At 44.6% G+C, this 20,646-nt stretch overlaps 1 protein-coding gene across 1 annotated transcript in view; it reads left to right on the top strand.

Annotated features, from left to right (window-relative positions):
• The window catches only part of STS (steroid sulfatase), a 120,478-nt gene that overhangs the window by 63,818 nt on the left and 36,014 nt on the right, over positions 1-20,646 (top strand). The window contains exon 7 of the mRNA XM_008694325.2: positions 19,178-19,315. Within this exon, the coding sequence (XP_008692547.1) occupies positions 19,178-19,315 (138 nt within the window). The remainder of the gene's footprint in view (positions 1-19,177; positions 19,316-20,646) is intronic.

Raw genomic sequence — 20,646 nt, 5'->3', positions numbered from 1 at the left:
TGATGATGATGATGATGATGATGACAGTGATGGTGGTGGTGATGGTGATGATGATAATGAAGAAGATGAGGGTGATGGTGATGATAGTGATGGTGGTGATGATGATGATGACAGTGATGGTGATGAAGGTGATGATTTTTGAAGAAAATGAGGGTGGTGGTGATTATGATGATGATGATGATGACGATGACAGTGATGGTGGTGGTGATGGTGATGATAATGAAGAAGATGAGGGTGATGGTGATGATGGTGATGGTGCTGATGGTGATGATGATGAGGTTGGTGATGATGATAATGATGATGGTGATGATAATGGTGGTGGTAATGGTGGTGATGATAATGGTGTTGGTGATGATGATAGTGGAGAAGATGATGGTGCTGATGGTGATGATGATGATGGTGTTGATGATAGTGGTGATGCTTCTGAAGGTGATGATAATGAAGAAGATGATGGTGATGGTGATGATGCTTGTGGTGAAGAAAATGATGATGAATGAAGAATGATGAAGATGATGATGATGATGATGAAAATCACAAAGATGAAGAAAAGAGGAAAGACGTGATGATGGTCCAGACAAGGCAGTTTCTCAGGGAGCTGTAGTTTAGGAACCCAGAGTAACTTACCCAAGCTCACAGAGGCAGCATATGACACCTAGGATGTTATCTGATTCTGGGCTGTGTGGCTGTTCCTCATTCATCTAACTGAATTCCCCGTGCAGATTGAATTTGGAAAATCGACCCACAGAAGAATGCAGATACATATAATTGGGCTTTATCTGAGATATCCTTGAGCAAGCTCTTTCTAAGCTTAAAAGCAAAGAAATAAACAGTAAAGGACAATATTGATAGACTTCAATAAAGTCTAAAATTTCCTGATGTCAAAAAAGATAACTCAAAGTATTGGTAAACAAACCAGTTTAAAAGCGTATGTGATATCTACGTAGAATAAAGAGAAAATCCCTGAAGTGTAGAAGGAACATATACAAAGATATTGATTAAAAGATAAATACTGGGGGGCACCTGGGTGGCACAGCGGTTAAGCGTCTGCCTTCGGCTCAGGGCGTGATCCCGGCGTTATGGGATCGAGCCCCACATCAGGCTTGTTTGCTATGAGCCTGCTTCTTCCTCTCCCACTCCCCCTACTTGTGTTCCCTCTCTCGCTGGCTGTCTCTATCTCTGTCAAATAAATAAATAAAATCTTTAAAAAAAAAAAAAAAAGATAAATACTGGGAAAGGGACTTAAATGTGCCAATGTAGTGTGTCAGATCACTACACACTTGGTAGCATTAAGCATTATGACTTCTAAAATAATAATAATAATAATAATAATAATAATAATAATAATGTAATTATCACCCCCCTAAAAAAAATCTTTGCTAATGTGATGAATTACACAAGAAACCTGTTAAAATTACATATGCCACCTTATATTGATTCCTAAAGAGGGCAGATATTCCTCTTGGCTTTTTTATAATTAAACAAAAAAGTCTGTTGTCATGTACGGGGCAGAGTGAGCCCCGTAATTTTCCTAAGCCCCTAGTCCCAGGACGACCTGATGAAGAGCTAAGGCTGCCTGGTCTTCTCCAAGTTGCCTCTGCTAACCATAGCATTCAGTTTACTTACAAAGTATGTTTTAACTATTCAGCCAGCACTTGGTGTTTCTGACTCCCAAGGCATCTATGACACAATTATTAAAACTCAACTCAAGCAGCAAATTGGATTTTATTTTCACACTGGTGCTTCTCTTCATTGAAAATTCCCTTTTGGAATTTTCAGCAGACTTTAAGTTGCTTGGGGGCCTGTGTGCGTGTGTGTGTGTGTGTGTGTGTGTGTGTGTGTGTGTGTGTGTGTATACACAGGGTTCTTTGGCATCATGACTCTCTTCAAGTGCATGCTGAATAGCACACCGTTTTGGCAGAGTTTCTAAAATCTGATTAATTCAGTAACTTCAATGTGATGCTAATTCCCCAAAGTGGAAATTGATGTTTAAAAAAAAAAAAAAAAAAGACAACCAAACAAGGAACTGGTTTATCCCAGACTATCAAATCTTGGGCACATGGTTAAAGTGGCACCTCAGCTCTGAATCAGATAAAATATGACCTCTAGTCTTGTCACCGTAAGCCCTTCTTACCAAGATAATCATGACATAGAGCCTGCCGACAGACAGTGTCTTCCCAGGGACTTTTGACAGGTCCTGCTCTTACAACACCTCTCCCTAATGGACAGATTTTTTATTCCAGCAGATCGAGCCAGGAGAGAAATGAAATAGTTCTTATAGACCACTGTTTACCTGAATGCAGGATACCTAACAAGGTTGTGGAAACTTCGGGAAGACATCTAGGAAGTGAGGATAACCCATAAATTGTAAAGGGATGTCTAATAAGGACCCACTTCGGTATAATTTTCTCTCCACCATCGTCAAACTGATTTAATCAAGAGAAAGTATAAAAAACCGCATGCTTGATTTGCAAAGGGTTGCATTAAGCTTCGGGACGTGTGCAAAAGAATTCAGGAAATGTGCAGTGGACCCTTGTCAGAGCACTTGATGTATACTTTCAAATTACAGGGCTTTGTCAATATCGTATATGTGATGTTGTTCCTGGAATATAACTTTATTTCGGTTCATACACCTTCCAGCCTTGAAGGAAAAAATAAATGAATTTACAATAAATGAAAATCAAATCAGCTATGCCAAAATTTTCCATTATTGTCAGTTTCTGAGATATATGTTTGAGGACTCCTTTGTGAGCGATGGTTTGTAGGACACGGAAGGCGTGGGATGGCACTGACTGACCTGGAATCTTGCTTCCCTCCGTATTTCCATGTTGGGACAGTTTTCTGTCCATCAGCATCTCATCTTTGCAACATGACGTTGCCATCTGTATTTTTTCTTTTTTTTAGTTTGAATGTTTTCCTCATTGTAATTGTTTTTCTAATTGCCAAAGTAATCAGACACAAGCAAAACCAAAGAAGCAGACCCAAGTGACATTAAGGATGTGCCAGGAGTGACCCTCCCCATGGTGGGCAGCCTCACTGACAATTTAAGACATAGGTTTCACTCCTTCTGTGTCCCCAATATTACATAATAACATTAAGCCACAGTCCTTATTATTAATAGTATTTTACGCAAACTCTCTGCACGGTTTTTGCAGTTTCGTTTTTCCACAGAAGTAAATACTGGGCTAGTTTTCAATTTTAGCATTTCAGTTTCCATGTCACATTTCTCAGACTCAGTGTACTGAAGCATTCCTCTGGGAGGGACAGCAGCATTGCCACTAAGTTTTTGTTTTTCTGTTTCAAGCTGTGCTGTTTATCTCTGTGAATTTGTGTGAACATACCTGAAAGAAATGTTTCCCAGAATTAAAATGCTGAATCAAAGGTCTTAAAAAATTGAATTTTAGTAGGTATTATCTAAAACATCTTATTTTTTCCCCTCCTCAGTGGGACACCCATTGATGATCTGTGTGAATGCTAATTTTCTCATAATCTCAACAACTAGATATTATGATTCTGAAAAGATGTTTACTTTTGTATTTCTCAGGTGAAAAATGCTATTTCACCATTTCAGTTTTCCTTCCTGTTATACCTGCAATTGAGACTATACATTTTCATCCATAATTATGTTTTCCCTCCTAAGAATTCCATTCTTGTAGCCCTTGAATGATTTTCTATTGGATTGTCCACCTTTTTTTTTCTTATTGATTTGCATGGACTCTTTACATATTACGGACATTAATAGTTTATTTGTTGTATGTTACAAATATTTCTCCTGCTTTTTGTCTTCATTTATAGGCTCTTTTTTTTGGTGAATTTCTGTGGTCAGATTTGAGTGCCTCTCCTTTGTGACTTTGGGGATTGATGATGGGCTTTAAAAAGGTTTTCTCTACCTACGAAATTATGTATTGTGTTTCCTCCAAATATATTAATGGTCTCGTTTTACAGTGAGGTTCGCAAAGTATGGAAAGGAATGTGTGTGTGACCATTTGCTCGTTATTATGGCTATTGGTCTCGGGTGGTCAGTGCTCTTGGCTAGTGTGGGACTGACCTCTCAGTATTTGAGGAAGGTGGGTTGTGGTATCCCAGTGCTGTACTTTGCCTCTGGGCAGCAGACTCTTTCTGCAAGGTTCGTACAGATTTCACACTAATGAGGCCCCTATGGCCGCTGCCAGCCAGTCGGTGTTGTCCAGTGGTCACTCCCCGGGGTTCCCAGCATGAGACGATTCATCAGGGAAGGTCTCCTCTGTGAGTGGGCAGTGCTGATGGGTTCAGCCCTGTGTCGTCAGCACTGGATTTGGTGCTGAAGCATACTGGGGCATGCAGGACTGGCTGTTGCGCCCCTCCTCCCACTACCTGTTCGTCTCAGGTGTTACTACTGGTCCTCCTGCCCAGGGGCACAAAACCTTGAGATCACACAGGGGAGAGGCTGTCCCCAAATGCCCCCAACAGGACATTTCCTGCTCTGGTCCCCACTGTCTTCCCCAGGCAGCAAGGAGGGAGCAGGTGGCTGATGCCATGGGCATCCTGACCTCACTGGTGATCTCCCCAGCATCCCAATGCTCCAGGTGTGCTCCTGGGACCCTGCTCTGCTTCCCCTTGATGTTCTTGACTTGTATTTCTTCTAGGTTAGTTGTTTTACTTTCAAAGAGAGTTAGGGATAGGGAGGGGGCAGAAACTAGCGTATAGCGCCCTTGTTTCCTGGGTATTCAACAACCAGTGTTAAAGCTACATTGATTTTTGCATTCAGAGCAGGAAGAGAACAATTAGGGATCATTAGAAGATATTTCTAGCATGTTACTGAACATAGGATTTAACAAAAAGCAAGCAATTCATGAGCTCGGTCCTTTCTTCCACCTAAGAAGACTATCTCAAAAGGCTGTTAGGGATGTGAACCTTTCTTGGCTGTGTTAAATTGAGGGCTTAGGGTCATGGGTTTGGCTCTCCTGCTGGCTCTTCTACTTTCCTCTGTCATTCCGAGTCTCCTGTGGCTACCGTGTTATCACCTGCCCCCTGCTGAAGCTATTAGTAATAAGCATCTGCATCTTCACTCGGGGCCCCCTTCTCCCTCCAGGCCTTAGGCATCCATACTAGTCCTCATTCAGTCCCCTGAGGATGGGCCTGTATTAGTTCATATTGCAGATATGGAAACCAAGGTGTATTGAAGGGAAGTGGCTTGCCCCAGCAAGCTCTCACAGCTGGCGAGGGGCAGGGGCAGATTTCAGACCCAAGATGCCTTTACGCCCCCACATGGTATTAAGGGGAACGGATGGCCTCATGACATGTGACTTGTGCATGTTGGTGGCAACAGGGGTACAGGGGAAGGAGGGAGACTTCAGGGCCAGATGCTTGAGGTTCTCCTGCATCCCCAGGGCCCCTGGCTGGCAAGCCAGGGCAGATTACCATTCTCACTGGGCCTCTCTTTCTTCATCTATAAAATGGGGTTATACCATTGCCTATGCTGTTGGGATGTCTTGAAGCATCCCCAGGACGTGTGAAGACCTCTACAAAGTGTGCTGTTATTAAGGCGGCTGCACACGCACCTTCCACCGACCCCCTCCTGTCATTCTGCGCCTCCCCTTTGCCATCTCTCTAAGTATATTTCCTAATGCTTGTTTGGTGAAGGCAGAAAGCTCATGGCCATAGATGTCCCAGGGCAGTTTCATGGGTTAGAGTCTTGTGACCTTTTGTTGGTTTGCTATTTGCCCATGAGATGGTATCCATAGTATCTATTCACTGAGATGATTGGGCAAGACTGTGTGCTTTCCATCTGTAAGAGTTGCATCCCCAAGGAGCCCTGTGGAGCGGGAATTCAGGTTTGCTCCGAGTCTGCCGGTTGCTAACCGTCTGTGTTCCGAGCTGACTACTGGGCTCAGCCACTGGAGCGGCCTCTCTCAACATGGCGGCTGGAGCTCCGGGTTGGAGACAGTGAGGGCTCCGGACTCTTCTGTTGACTTAGGGAAGTAAGCATTTGGGAAGGACAGTTTCTTTATGGCAGGACTCTGGACATCATTTTATTTGCTCCCAAGCACTAGGAAGTGAAGGCAGATTATAAAGTAGCATATTTCCATAAATGACTCCTTCTCGATCCAAAATAGATCTTGTCCACTGGGTCTCACAGACGCCATCGATGCAAAGAGTTAAAATGGGGACAGATGTCTGTCATTTCTGGAGTTAAGTGGGTGCTTGCCGTAGTTCACACCCAATGCTGTTCATTTAAGGTCTCCAACTGTAGGTGCACCCATTGGCTTCTGATTTATTGGGTCCTGAAGTCGTAGAACAAATCCTCAGTGACATTCACCTGCAAAGTCTTCTTTGAGCCAGTCGTGGCAAAATGCAACTTCTGCATATGTGTACCTCTCCGGTTAATAGAAAGTGGTTATCGGAAGAACGCTGTTGTCATAATATTGTTTCGTTCTGAAGCAAGACAATCCTCAGGAGAGAACAAATATGACAAAATTACAGCATTTTAAGTATTTTAACTTTAATCATTGGAAGGTGGAATTGCCTGTCAGGTACCTTTGTCGGCACTGCTGTATGTTGCCAAGTTTCATCAGTAACAACCATCGTATAAATGCATTTATGCGTCTGAATCTTAGCAAGTAAATATGCTGTACTTGAGGCAGAAGAAAACCTACAGTCAATAAGCTGCTTTGACGATCTCTGAAGCCTGGAGGACTGACTTTGAGGAAAAAAAACCAAACCTTTCACCTTGTTTACACAACTTGACATTTTGGTTTTGTTTCATGCTGCCTTGCAGCTAAGCAAAGGGGAGGAAGAGAAGTCAAAGGACATTGTGATTTATTTTGACATGGAAGGAATCACCGTATTCACACATAGGGTGGATGCCTCTGTCTCTGAAATGCTTTGTCATTTTATGCACAGTCATCTCTCTGGGAGGGCATCCCAGCAGGGAGATGCTTCTGTACAAAACCCAGCTCTAGTGCAGAGGAACCATTGGCCCCGGAGGGTTGCAGTCCACTAGACTGGGGGAGGAGAAAGGGAATCCTTGACCAGAATAGTGTAAATGGACTCAGGACAGCCACAGGTGTTGGGGAGTATGGGTGGGAACCATACTAGAGAGCATGCACTCATCTGTGTCTGTATTTGTGTGAGTATGGATATCCTGTCCTGTCCCACTGAAGTCAGGAGATCCCCGAGCTAGTGTGGCTCCACAGATGGCCTCTGCTTGGTTTTGTGTATGGCTTTGGTTTTCCTGACCTCGCTCTGGAATTCTCTCATGCCAGTGCTCAGGTCATTCCCGGAGCAGGGTCTTTATGCTCATGGACGAAACTTTCAATCCCTCCGCCCACAACAGCTCCACAGTTCCACCTACAGTATTTCTTTATGTGGAGGAGGGCCCTTCTCACCTTGCTGCTACCTGGGTCTAGGTGGCCCTGGAAATGCAAGTCATAGGCCAGGGCCATCTCTTCCCAAGCTCACTGTCTGAAATGTCATTTGCCTGCTGTTTGTTATGGGTTCGGCTTTCTGCTTTGATAGCAACCATGGGAGAGGTCCCAGGGCTTGCCCTTGTTTTAGGAGGAGGGAGGACATCCAGTTCTGTGACTGTCAGCTCTGCAGCTCCTGTTGGCCTTGAGGTAGTCAGCTCTGCAGATCCCGTTGGCCCTCTGGGGATCAGCTCTGCAGATCCCGTTAGCCCCCTGGTGGTCAGCTCTGCAGATCCCATTGGCCCCCTGGAGGTCAGCTCTGCAGATCCCGTTGGACCCTGGAGGTCAGCTCTGCAGATCCCGTTGGCCCCCTGGAGGTCAGCTCTGCAGATCCCATTGGCCCTCTGGCGATCAGCTCTGCAGATCCCGTTGGCCCCCTGGAGGTCAGCTCTGCAGATCCTGCTGGCCCTCTGGCGGTCAGCTCTGCAGATCCTGTTGGCTCTCTGTCACTCTCTGCACAGCAGGATTGGGCATCCATGTCCTTGGGCAGCCTCCTGGCATTGGAAGGTGGAACCGCTTGTACCCACTGGACATGAGTTCCTCAAGCGTGTTTGCAAAGCATTGTGCTCAATACTTTCTAAAGAGAAAAGGATGGAATTCCTACCAGAGAGCCCAATGGGGAGTATCGTGTCGTTAAAGACATAGACACGTTAGGGCCACCAGGAATGTAAAGTCAGAACCATCTAATCGTCTCTCTTCCTGTCTTGTATGGGTGACGCTCTTAAAGTTATTTTCTGTCTGTTCCTCCATGACTCTGTCTGACCCATTTGCCCACCCGTTGGACACGCTGCACTCTTGCTGTGGTCGGTCCCAGACTCTGCTCTCACTGCCCTCATTTTCATTGCTTTGTTCTTACACGTTCATCCTTATCTTCAACAGCGCATGCTTTTCTCCCTTAACCCATTCTTGATGGTATATGTGCATTGCATAAATGCACATCTGGAAAGCTTATCGTAAATCACAGTATCAGAAAAATCCAGTGACAAGGCAGCAAGAATAAAGGAAACGAGTATGGTGCATGTTTTCCTTTCTCTTTCGTTCCTATGTGAGTTTCCAGTCAAACTGCATTTGGGGCAAAGTAGTCTATTTTCTGCAAAAAGGGATTTTTGCATCCTTAGCCCAGGGTTGTAAAGACCACAGAGGAGAGGACAGGGAAACATGGGGGAGGTCACTGGGGCAGGACCAAGGCACGTCTGGCGATCCCAAGAAACATTTCGCTGTAACATTTAGTTGGAAATGCATTGTGTGGAATATCGATTCTGGTCCTCCAAATTAATTTAGTTCATAAATCATTAACCTCTGGGTTTCATAAACTCTGTAGGAGCGTTACCGTTTTTACAAAGCCCAGAGCTTAATTTCACGTTCTCGGGCTTGGACGGGTATTATTTTACCTTGAATTTACATCTTGAACTAAAATGAATCGATTTTAATGCTGTTTGATAAATCCTTTCCATAAGGAAAATAACATCATAAATTATCCAGGAAATCAAGTCCCAATTAATTCAAACAGGATTAATAAAACATGTGGGCTCATTTTAATAATACAAATGTTCACCGTGACCACCAGTGTGCAAATAAGAAATGTTTATTGACCCCCAGCCCCTCACCTGTAAAATCATTTGGTGATGTTCTGGTAACTTACTGAAGCATTTTACATGGATTAATGAGTTTACGGGGAGGTATTTCTATCATGTGTCATTTAAAGATAAGAAAGTGTAGTTTTGAGAGGTTAAAGTAGCTTGTGCGTGATTGCCCACCAGCCAGGAGGCCGCACCTCCGTGGAGCTGGCGGGATAACTAGACTGTCGAATTAACTCAGGCGGTAGGCTCTCTGCTCCTCTCCAGCGGCACACTGTCTACACCACAAGCCTGTGTGATCATGTACTTCAAGCTCCTGTGTTCTAAGACTCCACCAAGTCCCATGTTCTCGAGTTTGCCTCGTACACCATAAGGAAGTCTGTGTTCAAAATTAGACACCAGGTACAGAAAACAGTAAGATGTCGATGCGGGTCATACAGGAGTGTTTTTGGGGGGTAGTATTTCCTCCACCTTCAGTTAACCATTTGAACACATCTGATTTGCCAGTTAAATATTTCCAGGTATGGAAGAAAAAGATGCGTTAGGACCCAGGATACGGGGTTAAAGCAGCATTCAGATCCTATCCCACGGAATCCCATTGTATATATTTGAAAGGTGAGGTCAGAATTAGGGGTCAGGAAGAGATTTAAATACCTGTTGCTGTTACGTCAGGACCCAGTTAGGGCTTGTCAGAAGATCAGTTACGACGGTCCCCCTGCAGAAGTTTCTTCCACCTGCTTGAATTAGTGGAATTAATAAATCAGATTCTGTGAAGTCGTGTATTAAAACACAGTGCATGGTGACTGGCATCCTATGCTCAGCAAATACTAGTTGCTATTTTCATTATTATTATTATTATTATTTCCCAGATGTGTGAAACATCTTTGTTTAAAAACATGCATGTTATGCCTCGTCATCACTGTGACCTTCCGTTTACTGGGGTGCAGCTTCTCTGCAATGTCTGCCGAACTCCAGGGAGAAGCGTTGGCTTGATGGGGGGATCTCAAGCTCTTGGAAATACTTCATGGATGAGAAGAAAGTCTGTGACGGAAGAGTAAACATGAATTCACACCAGCTTGTGTATTCTTTCAATATCGTCATTGCTACGATAGCTTCTATTTGAGATGGCCCACTCTGGACCTCACACTCTCCGGAAGAGTCCGTCTGCCCAGGGCCTTGGTGGGAACAGCTGAACTCTCCCCAAGAGCTTGAGATCTCCCCCTCAAGCCAGCGCTTCACGCTGGAGTTCTGCAGACATCGCAGGAGAGCTGCACACAAGGTGAACTGAAGGTCACATTGATTCGGAGCAAAACCCAAGAGAGGAGCTTGGGGCGGTGTGAGCCAGCGTGCCCAGGAGGGCTGGAACCTGTGATTTACGTGCAGGGTGTCTGTGGAAGGAAACAGAATTTTCTATTGTGTACCTTCAGCTTTATGGATGGCAGAACCCAATGCCAACAAACAAACAAACCAAAAAAACCCAACAACCACAGAAAACCCACTCCTGAAATAAAAGTGAGTGCACGCAGCCCAGCTGACAGAGGGATGTCAGGGCAGCCCTCCCTCCAGTGAGATGTTGCAGAAGTCCTCGCTGGTGTGTTTGCAGACCATTGTGTTGGCTTTGATCAGAGGACTGTCCCCAGGGGCGGCCCCAGAACCCCCAAACCTTATTTTCTAGCAGACAGTAAAGTGCAAGAAGTACAATGGCATGGGTGGATGGAGAGTGGGAAGACCGAATGCTCCCCCTGAGCACAGCCCTCACCAGCAGTTCCCCACCAGTAGTCGGAGCCCCTGCTGCCCAGGTCAGCCATGCCCCTGTGATGTGTAGGACCCCATGGAAGCAGTGACCTCAGGCACGCGCTGGAGTGGCTTCCTCTGGCTCACAGGCATGCCCTTTGGGTTTCCTCGCACACATGTGTGATTGCACTGAACAGACATAGTGACATTGGTCTTCTCTGTGCCCTTTCCTCGTTGACACGGAGAACACCGGTGAGGTCACCGGGAATGAGAACGGGTTGGAATAATTCAGATTATTTCCAGCAAATGCAATTCCCTGGGGGGAAAAGAAAGCAACAACACAGGTTATTGTTAACCCAAGAAGATCGCGGAGTCGAGCCGTGAAAGCAGCCCAGATGGCGAGAGCAGATGCAGGTGCAGGGGATAAATCACACGTTACAACTGTGATGAGGGCAAAGACAGGCTTAATGGAGGAAATCACAACATTATCATAACAACCAGGTACAGCACAAAATAAGGATGCATTTCCCGGAAACAGGGACAGCTCACACAGGAGCTGACGGAGCGAGAAGTTCCAGCAAAAATGGGCAAAAGTTCACCAGTAGAAAAGCAACATTGAAATCCTAGGCTTTTCCATGTCCTGACTACCCTAATAATCCTCAGTGTATGTTATGACGTTTCTTGACTGGGTGTAAAAATTAGGTGTGAAATTGAAACCGTACCCAAATCTCGTTCTTGTCGCAGTTTTTTTTTTGAAATCTGTAAATTGCCAACCATCTCCTTTTATTATGAGTCAGTGTTTATTAAACATTCGTCACACATAGGGTTCCTTCTAAAAGTATGGCTTTCAGACAGACAGGTGTCACTTGGGAGCATTTTAGAAGTTCCAAAGGCCCCGTACGTACTGGATCAGAGTCTTCATGGTAGCGTGGTTCCCAAGGCGATAAATCAGCCCATGAACATCGGAAGAACGCCAATGTGTGGTACGAATGCACTAGGGAACCTATGTTCTTAATACAAGGTCTTGATTATTAGTCTCATCACCCAGAAGAACGAAAAGCAAAATACGTACATTAATGCCTAAAGGAGCATAATCACTGTCTTGGTATCGCATTGGCTTACTTTAACATAGCTCTTTGCAAAAGGATGTGGGATGCCTTCTAAGCATGTTTTGAGTGACATTTTCATGTTCCTTTGGGAGATGTGAAAGTTAGCGAGATAATTAAAGGGTGATCCCCACGTTAATGGATATGGTGAGTCTGATTGAATGGAACTCAAACAAGATCTGGCATTGAATGCCACCATGCATATCTCACCCATGGTGGCCGGGGAAGGAGTTGTCCTTCTATTAAAGGCCTTCGGAGGGATGGTTCCCCGGCTCCTTCATCATCCACGTGAGGCAGGCATGCTCGCTTGCTTCCAGTCCCTTGCTGGGGATAGCATTCCAGCCCCTTTTGTCTTGCTCAGTCGTTAGTAGAGATGGAAGCCAGCCTTCTCTGATCACTCAGGCATGGATATGTAACACAGGGAGGACTTCACCCTCTCGTCCCCACTTCCATAGTGTCTAAAATCATCCTGCAAGACTTTCATGTGAGTAATCGAGATCCACACTGCATTTTAGGCAGTAGCTGTGTTAGATCGGAGTCTGGTAAGCTGGAACGCCTACAACGTCTATTCAATTTTTGCAGTATTTTGCTTGTTCCTCTCTAAAAATACTCTCCGATAATGGAAATTCATAATGAAGAACATCAGTTTTCCCACTCACACCACGAAAGCCAGTGCATCATATTTGTATCTCTGGTGACTTACGGAGGGCAGATAAATCATCGAATCTCAAGAATTTTTTTTTTTTGCTCATATACTATTTTTTTTACGTATAAGCTTTTGAACTTGGTTTTATACTGTAGATAACTCATAGGCTTTCCAATGCCCCGTCTGGGGGATCTCTTGAGCTCCATGTCGTAGAGAAAATCAGAACCAAAGTTTTGGAAATCTGGACCATTTATTTTGGAAGGAAGTACTAGGTCACGTTTACCTGCATTCAATGGGCTTTGCTTCCAGCTGGAGATATAATAAATCTATTTGCACATTGACTGATACGTCCTGATATATGGGATGCTGGCTATGCTTCTTTTTTTTTTAATGTTTTTTTATTATATTATGTTAGTCACCATACAGTACATCCCTGGTTTCTGATGTAAAGTTCGATGATTCATTAGTTGCTTATAACACCCAGTGCACCATGCAATACGTGCCCTCCTTACTACCCATCACCAGCCTATCCCATTCCCCCACCCCCCTCCCCTCTGGCTATGCTTCTAATTCTACATAAGCTAACAGAGAATTGCCTTTCTAGGGCCACTGACAGATTTCTCTGTGCCAGTCAATAAGAGATTCGGGAGAGCAGCAGGACACAGGTTCAAGTTAGCTTCCTAGAACAATGCCAAGCATTGCACATACCCAATGGAGAGTCCGAGCCACCACTAGGGGCTATACTTAGGTACTCTCATTTATTTTCAGCTTCTGTGACTCCAGTGGGATTATTTCATTCCCACCATTAACCTGTTGATCAGATAAAACATGTACTAAAATAGTTTTAGGGAACCTTTTTAGGGTTTCCTTGTGTTTCCTGGAGTCATGTTGAGTACATGGAAATTTTCTTAATTATTCATGTTGTATGGCTGCATGAGACATTTTTTTTTCCTTAATGAGCACGTTGCTTCCAAAAGGGTAAATAGTTACTTCACAGCATTTTGCTCCAATATTTTGTCTGAGGTGACCTACCTTGTAGAAGAAAAGAGAAAGCCAAATCAGCTGAAATCACAAGTCTTCAATTAGGCAAGCCCGTATATATATATATATATATTTTTAATAATGATCCTTAAGCTTTGTTGCTTTTTTTTTTTTTTTTAAGATTTTATTTATTTATTTGACAGAGAGAGAGACAGCCAGCAAGAGAGGGAACACAAACAGGGGGAGTGGGAGAGGAAGAAGCAGCCTCCCAGCGGAGGAGCCCAATGTGGGGCTCGATCCCAGGACTCTGGGACCATGCCCTGAGCTGAAGGCAGACGCCCAACGACTGAGCCACCCAGACGCCCCTAGGCAAGCCTGTGTTTTAACTCCATCATAAGAGCTAGGGTATTTGAGCCATCGCAGTGTGACCAGTCTTGGGCTGTTGGGGATGACATTCTCCTCCATCGTGCCTCCTGGCAACATTTTAACTGTTTTACATGATCATCTCTGACTTAGAAGCAAAGAACCCCACTGAGCACGCTGGGCACCTAGGATTCAAACCACTTCTGTTCCTTTAAGGGGCCAGGAGGCAGAGCCCAAGCTCTGAGTTCCGTGGGATAGCTCGTCTCTTGGGCAAGACGTAGAATTTGGTGTGTGCATTGCGAAGCCTTCTGTCTCCTGTGTGGAATATCATTGCCTGATTCTTGACAGTGGCTTAACCCTTGTTTGTGGAATGAATAAATGGCATGAAGGAATTCTGTCAAATCTAGGCTTCCCCTGGAAGCCACATTCACACCTGGGGAAGGAAGGAGCCAGATTTGTACATTCCCAAGTTGTGTCCTTTCGGTTTACAAAACTCTGGTCTGAAGTTGTTGTTTTTTTGATAAGCTCACTCTTGTTGTCCCCAGTTAAATAACAAAGTGCCCCCGAAATGGTCTATTTTCTGTATTTGTTTCATTCAGGGAACAATGTGAGAAAGCTTTGGAAATAACACATTTCACTTATAAGCTATCCTGCAGCCCACCATTGGTAATTCGAAACTATCATCCTGTATGAATTGGTATCATTATACCTTGAGAACCTTACTGAAAAATAATATTTGTGGACCTCTGACTTGCAGCACACTGCTCTGAAAGCAAGAATAATACACCAGCATTTGTTCTCATGGGAGATTTCTGTTCAGCATTTTTAGGAGAGAAATATGTGAGACCTTTATGGGATCAATCTTATGAAAACTTAAACAGATAATGGGCTTCGGGCTTTACAAATGAGATTCTGGCATAAGACCTAAACTGTGTGGGATCCAGAGCGCATGTTTTGGGGAAGAAAGAACTCAAAGGAAATCAGAAATCTGACAGCATCTGCACACATTGGGCCAAATATTCCTTTGTTTGTAGATGCATGATGGCCTCAGCTAGATTTCCGTGTATTAATCCCAGCCCAGCTGAATAGGGCACTTTTGATGAAAAAGATGGAAGTCATCACTCTAGGCAATGAATGAGAAAAATTGATGGGGACAAAGTAAATATCTTATCACAGTCATTTGGAGGACTGGGATTGTGAGGAAATCCCCCTCCGGGCGGGGGCATGTTGGGACAGGGAAAGTTATAATATGTATTTCAATAGAAAGAGTCTGGGTAGTTAAGTGCAACACAGATTCATCTGGACATGGAAGGAGCCTGCCGGGGAAACGGTCAACAGGAGCTGTAGTGAGCTCGAACAAAGAAAATGGGTCTGCAAGAGGCTCTGAGAGCCCAGCCCCCAGCACACGGCCTGTGTTCAGTAGAGGCTTCCTAACACGTGTTGGATACATGGATGAAGAAGTCTTGGATGTGACATTACCTGTGAAAAGGCACTTTTTGAAAAAGTGGCAGGCTATTTTTGGAGCAGTTTTAAGTTTACAGAAAAATTGAGTCGTAAGTACAGTTTGCATAGTATCCCTTTCTTCTGCACACAGTTTCCCTTAGAATATCGTGGGTTAGAGCAGCACATTTGTTGCAGTTCATGAGCCAATGCTGATGCATTGTTTTTGGCTAGAAGTCATAGTTCACCATAGAGTTCACTGTTGGAATCCTGCATTCTGTGGATTTGGGCTGAGGTATTAAACATGTATCCGCCATTATGGTATCAGAGACAATACTTTCATTGCCCTAAAAATGTCCTGTGCTGCCTGTTCACCAACACCACCCCCCGCAAGGCTGTGGCAACCACTGATCTGTTTACCGTCTCCATAACTTGCCCTTTTCTGAAACGTCACGTAGTTGGAATATCATACGTACGTACCTTTTCAGATAGGCTTCTTCCACCGGACAATAGGCATTTCAAGTTCCTCCGTGTCTTTTTGTGGCTAGATGGCTCATTTCTTTTTAGTGCACAAAATATTCCATTGTCTGGTGGACGATCGTGTATCCGATCTCCTACTAACAGATGTCTTGGTTGTTTCCAGGGTTTTGACGATCATAAATAAAACTGCTGTGAATATTTGCGTGAAGGTTTTGTGTCCGTACAAGTTTTCATGGATGACACATTTAAAAAAATTCATGCAAGGTTTCTTCTAAATATATGAAAGGTGAATTATATTTGAAATGGAGGTGCATGGTTGCACACCCTTTTGGAAAATACTAATTAGGACACAAGGAAGTAACATCTTCAATGCTCTGCTAACTACTTGGTCTCCGTTATTTTACTTAGAAATTGTTGTATGAGTCCAAAGGGGCATTTTCTTTCAAAGTATAAGTGAGGGTTATATTGTCTTATTTCTTCTCCCTACTTCAACTCATTAAGCTAATTACCATATTCAAAATGATATGGCTTAGGGGCGCCTGGGTGGCGCAGTCGTTAGAGCGTCTGCCTTCGGCTCAGGGCGTGATCCCGGGGTTCTGGGATCGAGTCCCACGTCGGGCTCCTCCGCTGGGAGCCTGCTTCTTCCTCTCTCACTTGCCTGCTGTGTTCCCTCTCTCGCTGGCTGTCTCTCTGTCACATAAATAAATAAAATCTTTAAAAAAAAAAAAAAACAAAAAACAAAATGATATGGCTTAAATTGGTGTTAGAGCCACATATCCCCAAGCACACAGGTGATTTGCTTTGCTGTACCAAATAATACCACAATTAATGTCTGCCTGATAATGATTTATCCTGGGAGACGAATCTAGAATGGCCCTCATGCATCTTATTCCTTGGTTCTGAGTATGACATTTATGTATATGGTGTGGCTTCTTGGAATGTTTATTATATGAGTTAAAAAAATTGAGAAAGATTGAACATACCATAGCCTGTGGCATTTGCAATCAAATAGCAAAAATATATTTTGTAACAGATGACTTGGGTTTTGCTTTTGCTTCGGAAATCATCTGTGCCACCTCCATGGACAGTTGGCTCTGCAGCCCCCATACTCCCTTTCTGGACCACATAGGTGAAGGCGCAGCCCCAAAGTGGAGGGCCTGTCCCCACTGTGGCATGACCTATGTACCAGGTAGAATGTGCTCATATTCACGTATTCCTCCTGCTGCTAGGGATACCTGGCATCCTTACAAAATTTAAATTGCTGTGGTTATGCTCCAGTTATGAGATGGGTGCCCCCACTAAATTTGGTTCCCATGTCTAGACCAATGATGGCACACCTACAGCAAGAGGCTATGAAAACATTTATTACTTACATAATGAAGCTTTCTTTGGGAGGAGCAAGGTGGCTTCCAGGCTGGTCTGAAAATAGCTTGAGAGTGATGGGAAAGGAGAGTGATTGACCTTTCATGGTGGGAGGAGGCAGGGGTTGGGTGGAGCATTCAGACAGGGGCTGGTATAGCCTGAATCTCCCTCCCATAGCACTGCAGGGGACCACACCCAGGCTTTCTTATTGGCTTCTTGGGCACAAGTCAAATAAGGACTGGCAAGGCTTAAGACCTCTTCGCAGTCAAACATCAAAAATGGAGTCAAACCCTAATACCTCAGTCAGAGTATAAGTGCATGCGTTAACTTACAACGTTAAACTGGTAGCATGTGATCTCTGTGGAGATCACAAAGTGTATTCCTCTACTTTGACCATTATTTACTTCTGATCTGATGGCTGACAACAACTTCCTAATCAGACCATCCATATTTCAGCCCCTTCTGTCTTCAACCAGCTTCAATTTTTTTTTATGGAAAATTTAGGCATAAATAGAAGTAGACAGAAAAGTGCACAGGGCGCCTGGGTGGCACAGCGGTTAAGCGTCTGCCTTCGGCTCAGGGCGTGATCCCGGCGTTCTGGGATCGAGCCCCACATCAGGCTCCTCCGCTAGGAGCCTGCCTCTTCCTCTCCCACTCCCTCTGCTTGTGTTCCCTCTTTCGCTGGCTGTCTCTATCTCTGTCGAATAAATAAAAATAAAATCTTTAAAAAAAAAAAGTGCAGTAAACGTGCATGCACCCCCGATGTACATTTAACAGCCGTGAACTCATGCCTAATCTTGTTTAATCTATACCCCATCCTCTCTTCCCTTCCTCCTGTACTAATTTGAAGAAGACAGGCAGCTATCCTACCATTTTGTCCAGGAGTATTTCAATAGATGTCTCTATTTTCCACCCTCATGTCTTGTTTTCTCCTCCGTGATTCTCATGGAGTCCATCCACTTAACTATGTAAGGTTTGTGAGTCTGGCCTTTGGAATAAGGTTTAACCCTTACTTCCCTGCTCTCCAACTTCCTAACTTACTGTGAGCTTGAGCAGGTCACTGTCCTTACAGAGCGCTGTTGCTCCCATCTGAGAAACGGAGCCTGCACTGTTTACTCATAGGGTTTCAAGTGGTCTAAATAAGAGAGTGTGTAATAAAGTCGTTTGCAGGCAGAGACTGCTCAGTAGATGGTACCTGTTACGCTGACTGCTTTTGTTGAAACTGTGATTGTGTTGAAGTATTGCTATGTGGGCAGCGTAGTGCACAATCTCAGGTGCGGGGAATAAGATGGGGGCAAGAGAAAGGAAAATATAAGGAATGCTGGCACTCCGAACAGATAGTCCTACTGTATCTGCTAGTATCTATTATAAGTATTAAAAGAGGGCATTCATCATAAAATATTTATAGACATAATTTGTTCATATATGAACATTCGCGGTGCCCGGGTGGACACAGTTGGTTAAGTGTCTGATTCTCGGTTTCAGCTCAGGTCATGATCTTAGGGTCCTGGGATCGAGGCCTGCATTGGGTTCTGTGCTCAGCATGGAGTCTGCCTGGGATCTGTCTCTCCCTCTGCTCCTTCCCCCACCCCCACTCTCTCTCCCTATCTTTTTAAAAAATAAATAAATCTTTTTTTTTTTTTTTAAGAATAACACTGTTGGTTTGGTGTTCTCCACTGAATAAGGGAAACTGGTAGACTTCTTTATATCTTAAGGACCATAGCACCTTCCTCTAAGTGTTTCATGATCTATGAGTCTTGTTCTTCTAGAATGCTTTCTTACGTCTCTGTACAGAATCACTCCGTGATGCCTAGAATTTCAAGTGCTGCTTCTAGATGACACTTAGTTCAGTGACCAAATCTTCCAAGAACCTGCCACAGGTGGGCTTTCTGATTACATTGCAGCCCCTGGTGGGACCAGTGTGGGACAGCTACAGTGCACAGGAGCATTTCCTTCCCATCTTCAGAGAAGTCGATAAGAGCAAATGATCTCCCTTTCTGTTGTAAAGATGGAACTGCGCTAAAATGGAACATTTCTCCCCTTCAGGGCAGATGTTGAATGTTCTTGATGAGTTGAAACTGGCTAATAACACCCTTGTCTACTTCACCTCGGATCAAGGAGCCCATGTGGAAGAGGTGAACACCAAGGGAGAAGTCCACGGAGGCAGTAATGGAATCTATAAAGGTGAGGAATCTATGAAGGTGGGAAATGCCAGTGTCGGTAAGCTCTGGCCTCCCAGCTTACCCGTTGGGCACCTTTGCCTTGATCTTTGAGCTTTGACATTGTCCCTGTGCGACTTTCCAATATACAGGACTTCACTGTGTTCCAGGCATCAAACAGGGAAGTGACCAGGTCACTGTTTCTGTTATGATCCCCACGGAGATTAAAAGCACACTTTCTAGGTCAAGGCATTAGAATGAGGGCATGTTCACCCAAGGTAAATGCAGCCTCTATACTGGATGGCTGGTTAAAACAATAAACCCATGTATTAGTTTCCTGTTGCCTCTTGAACAAAATCACACGGACTTTTGGCTTAGAACCACACAGTTTATTAAGTTATTTTTCTGCAGGTTTCAAGTCTACGATGGGTGTCACTGGTCTAAAATCAGGGTGACTGCAGGGCTGTGTCCTTCTGCAGGCTCTGGGGAAGCATTTGCTTTCTTGTCTTTTGCAGCTTTCTGGAAGCCATCTGTGTTTGTTGGCCGATGACCTCTTCTTGCATCTTTAAATCCAACAGTGCAAAAATCTTCAGACCTCCCTTCCTCTCTCTTTCTCTCCAACCTGTTTCCATAATGCCATCTCCCTGACTCACTTACTCTGAAGGTCTGCTGTGATTCTGTTTGTCCCACCCAGATCATGCGCTGATTTTCCCATTCCGGGGCTCTTCGTCACATTCCCAAAGTCCCTTTGGCTGTGCACGGTGGCATTGGCACCGGTTCTGGGGGATGAGGATGTGCCTATCTTTGGGAGATGGTTACTTTGCCTGCCCCGATGTGCAGTAGCCACGGTGGCGTAGGCACCGGTTCTGGGGATGAGGATGTGCCTATCTTTGGGAGATGGTTACTTTGCCTGCCCCGATGTGCAGTAGCTTTCAGGCTCACGCTTCGTTCCTGCCTCATTAGCTCAGCTGCCTCCATGACCAGTCGGACTAGTCACTGGGGAGATGAGAGAATGCAAAGTAGATCTGACCCAGCTACTGACCCTAGGTTGCTTGCAGCATGCACATATTGTGAGTATAAGACATACGTATCTCATCATGATAAAAAGGGACCCATTTCACAGACTTTGATGAGAGGCCCAAAGGGGCATATCTGTGCTAAGGGGTAGGACACCCACCTGAATCTGCAGGGGGTTCTTGCATCATAGGGCAGGATGAGTGGAGGTGACCATGCTGAGCCATCGTGTCCCAGCTAGTGAGGGCCACCACCATAAGACAGCAAGATGCGTAACACCCAGAAAAGAAGGTGACTAACATTTCCCTAGCATAAGGTGATAAAGTACTGCTCTTTTATATC

Source organism: Ursus maritimus (assembly GCF_017311325.1).
Source record: "Ursus maritimus isolate PB19 chromosome X unlocalized genomic scaffold, ASM1731132v1 scaffold_X1, whole genome shotgun sequence".
Lineage (NCBI taxonomy): Eukaryota > Metazoa > Chordata > Mammalia > Carnivora > Ursidae > Ursus > Ursus maritimus.
Note: the sequence above shows the minus strand (reverse complement) of the source record. Positions and strands in the feature narration are given on the sequence as shown.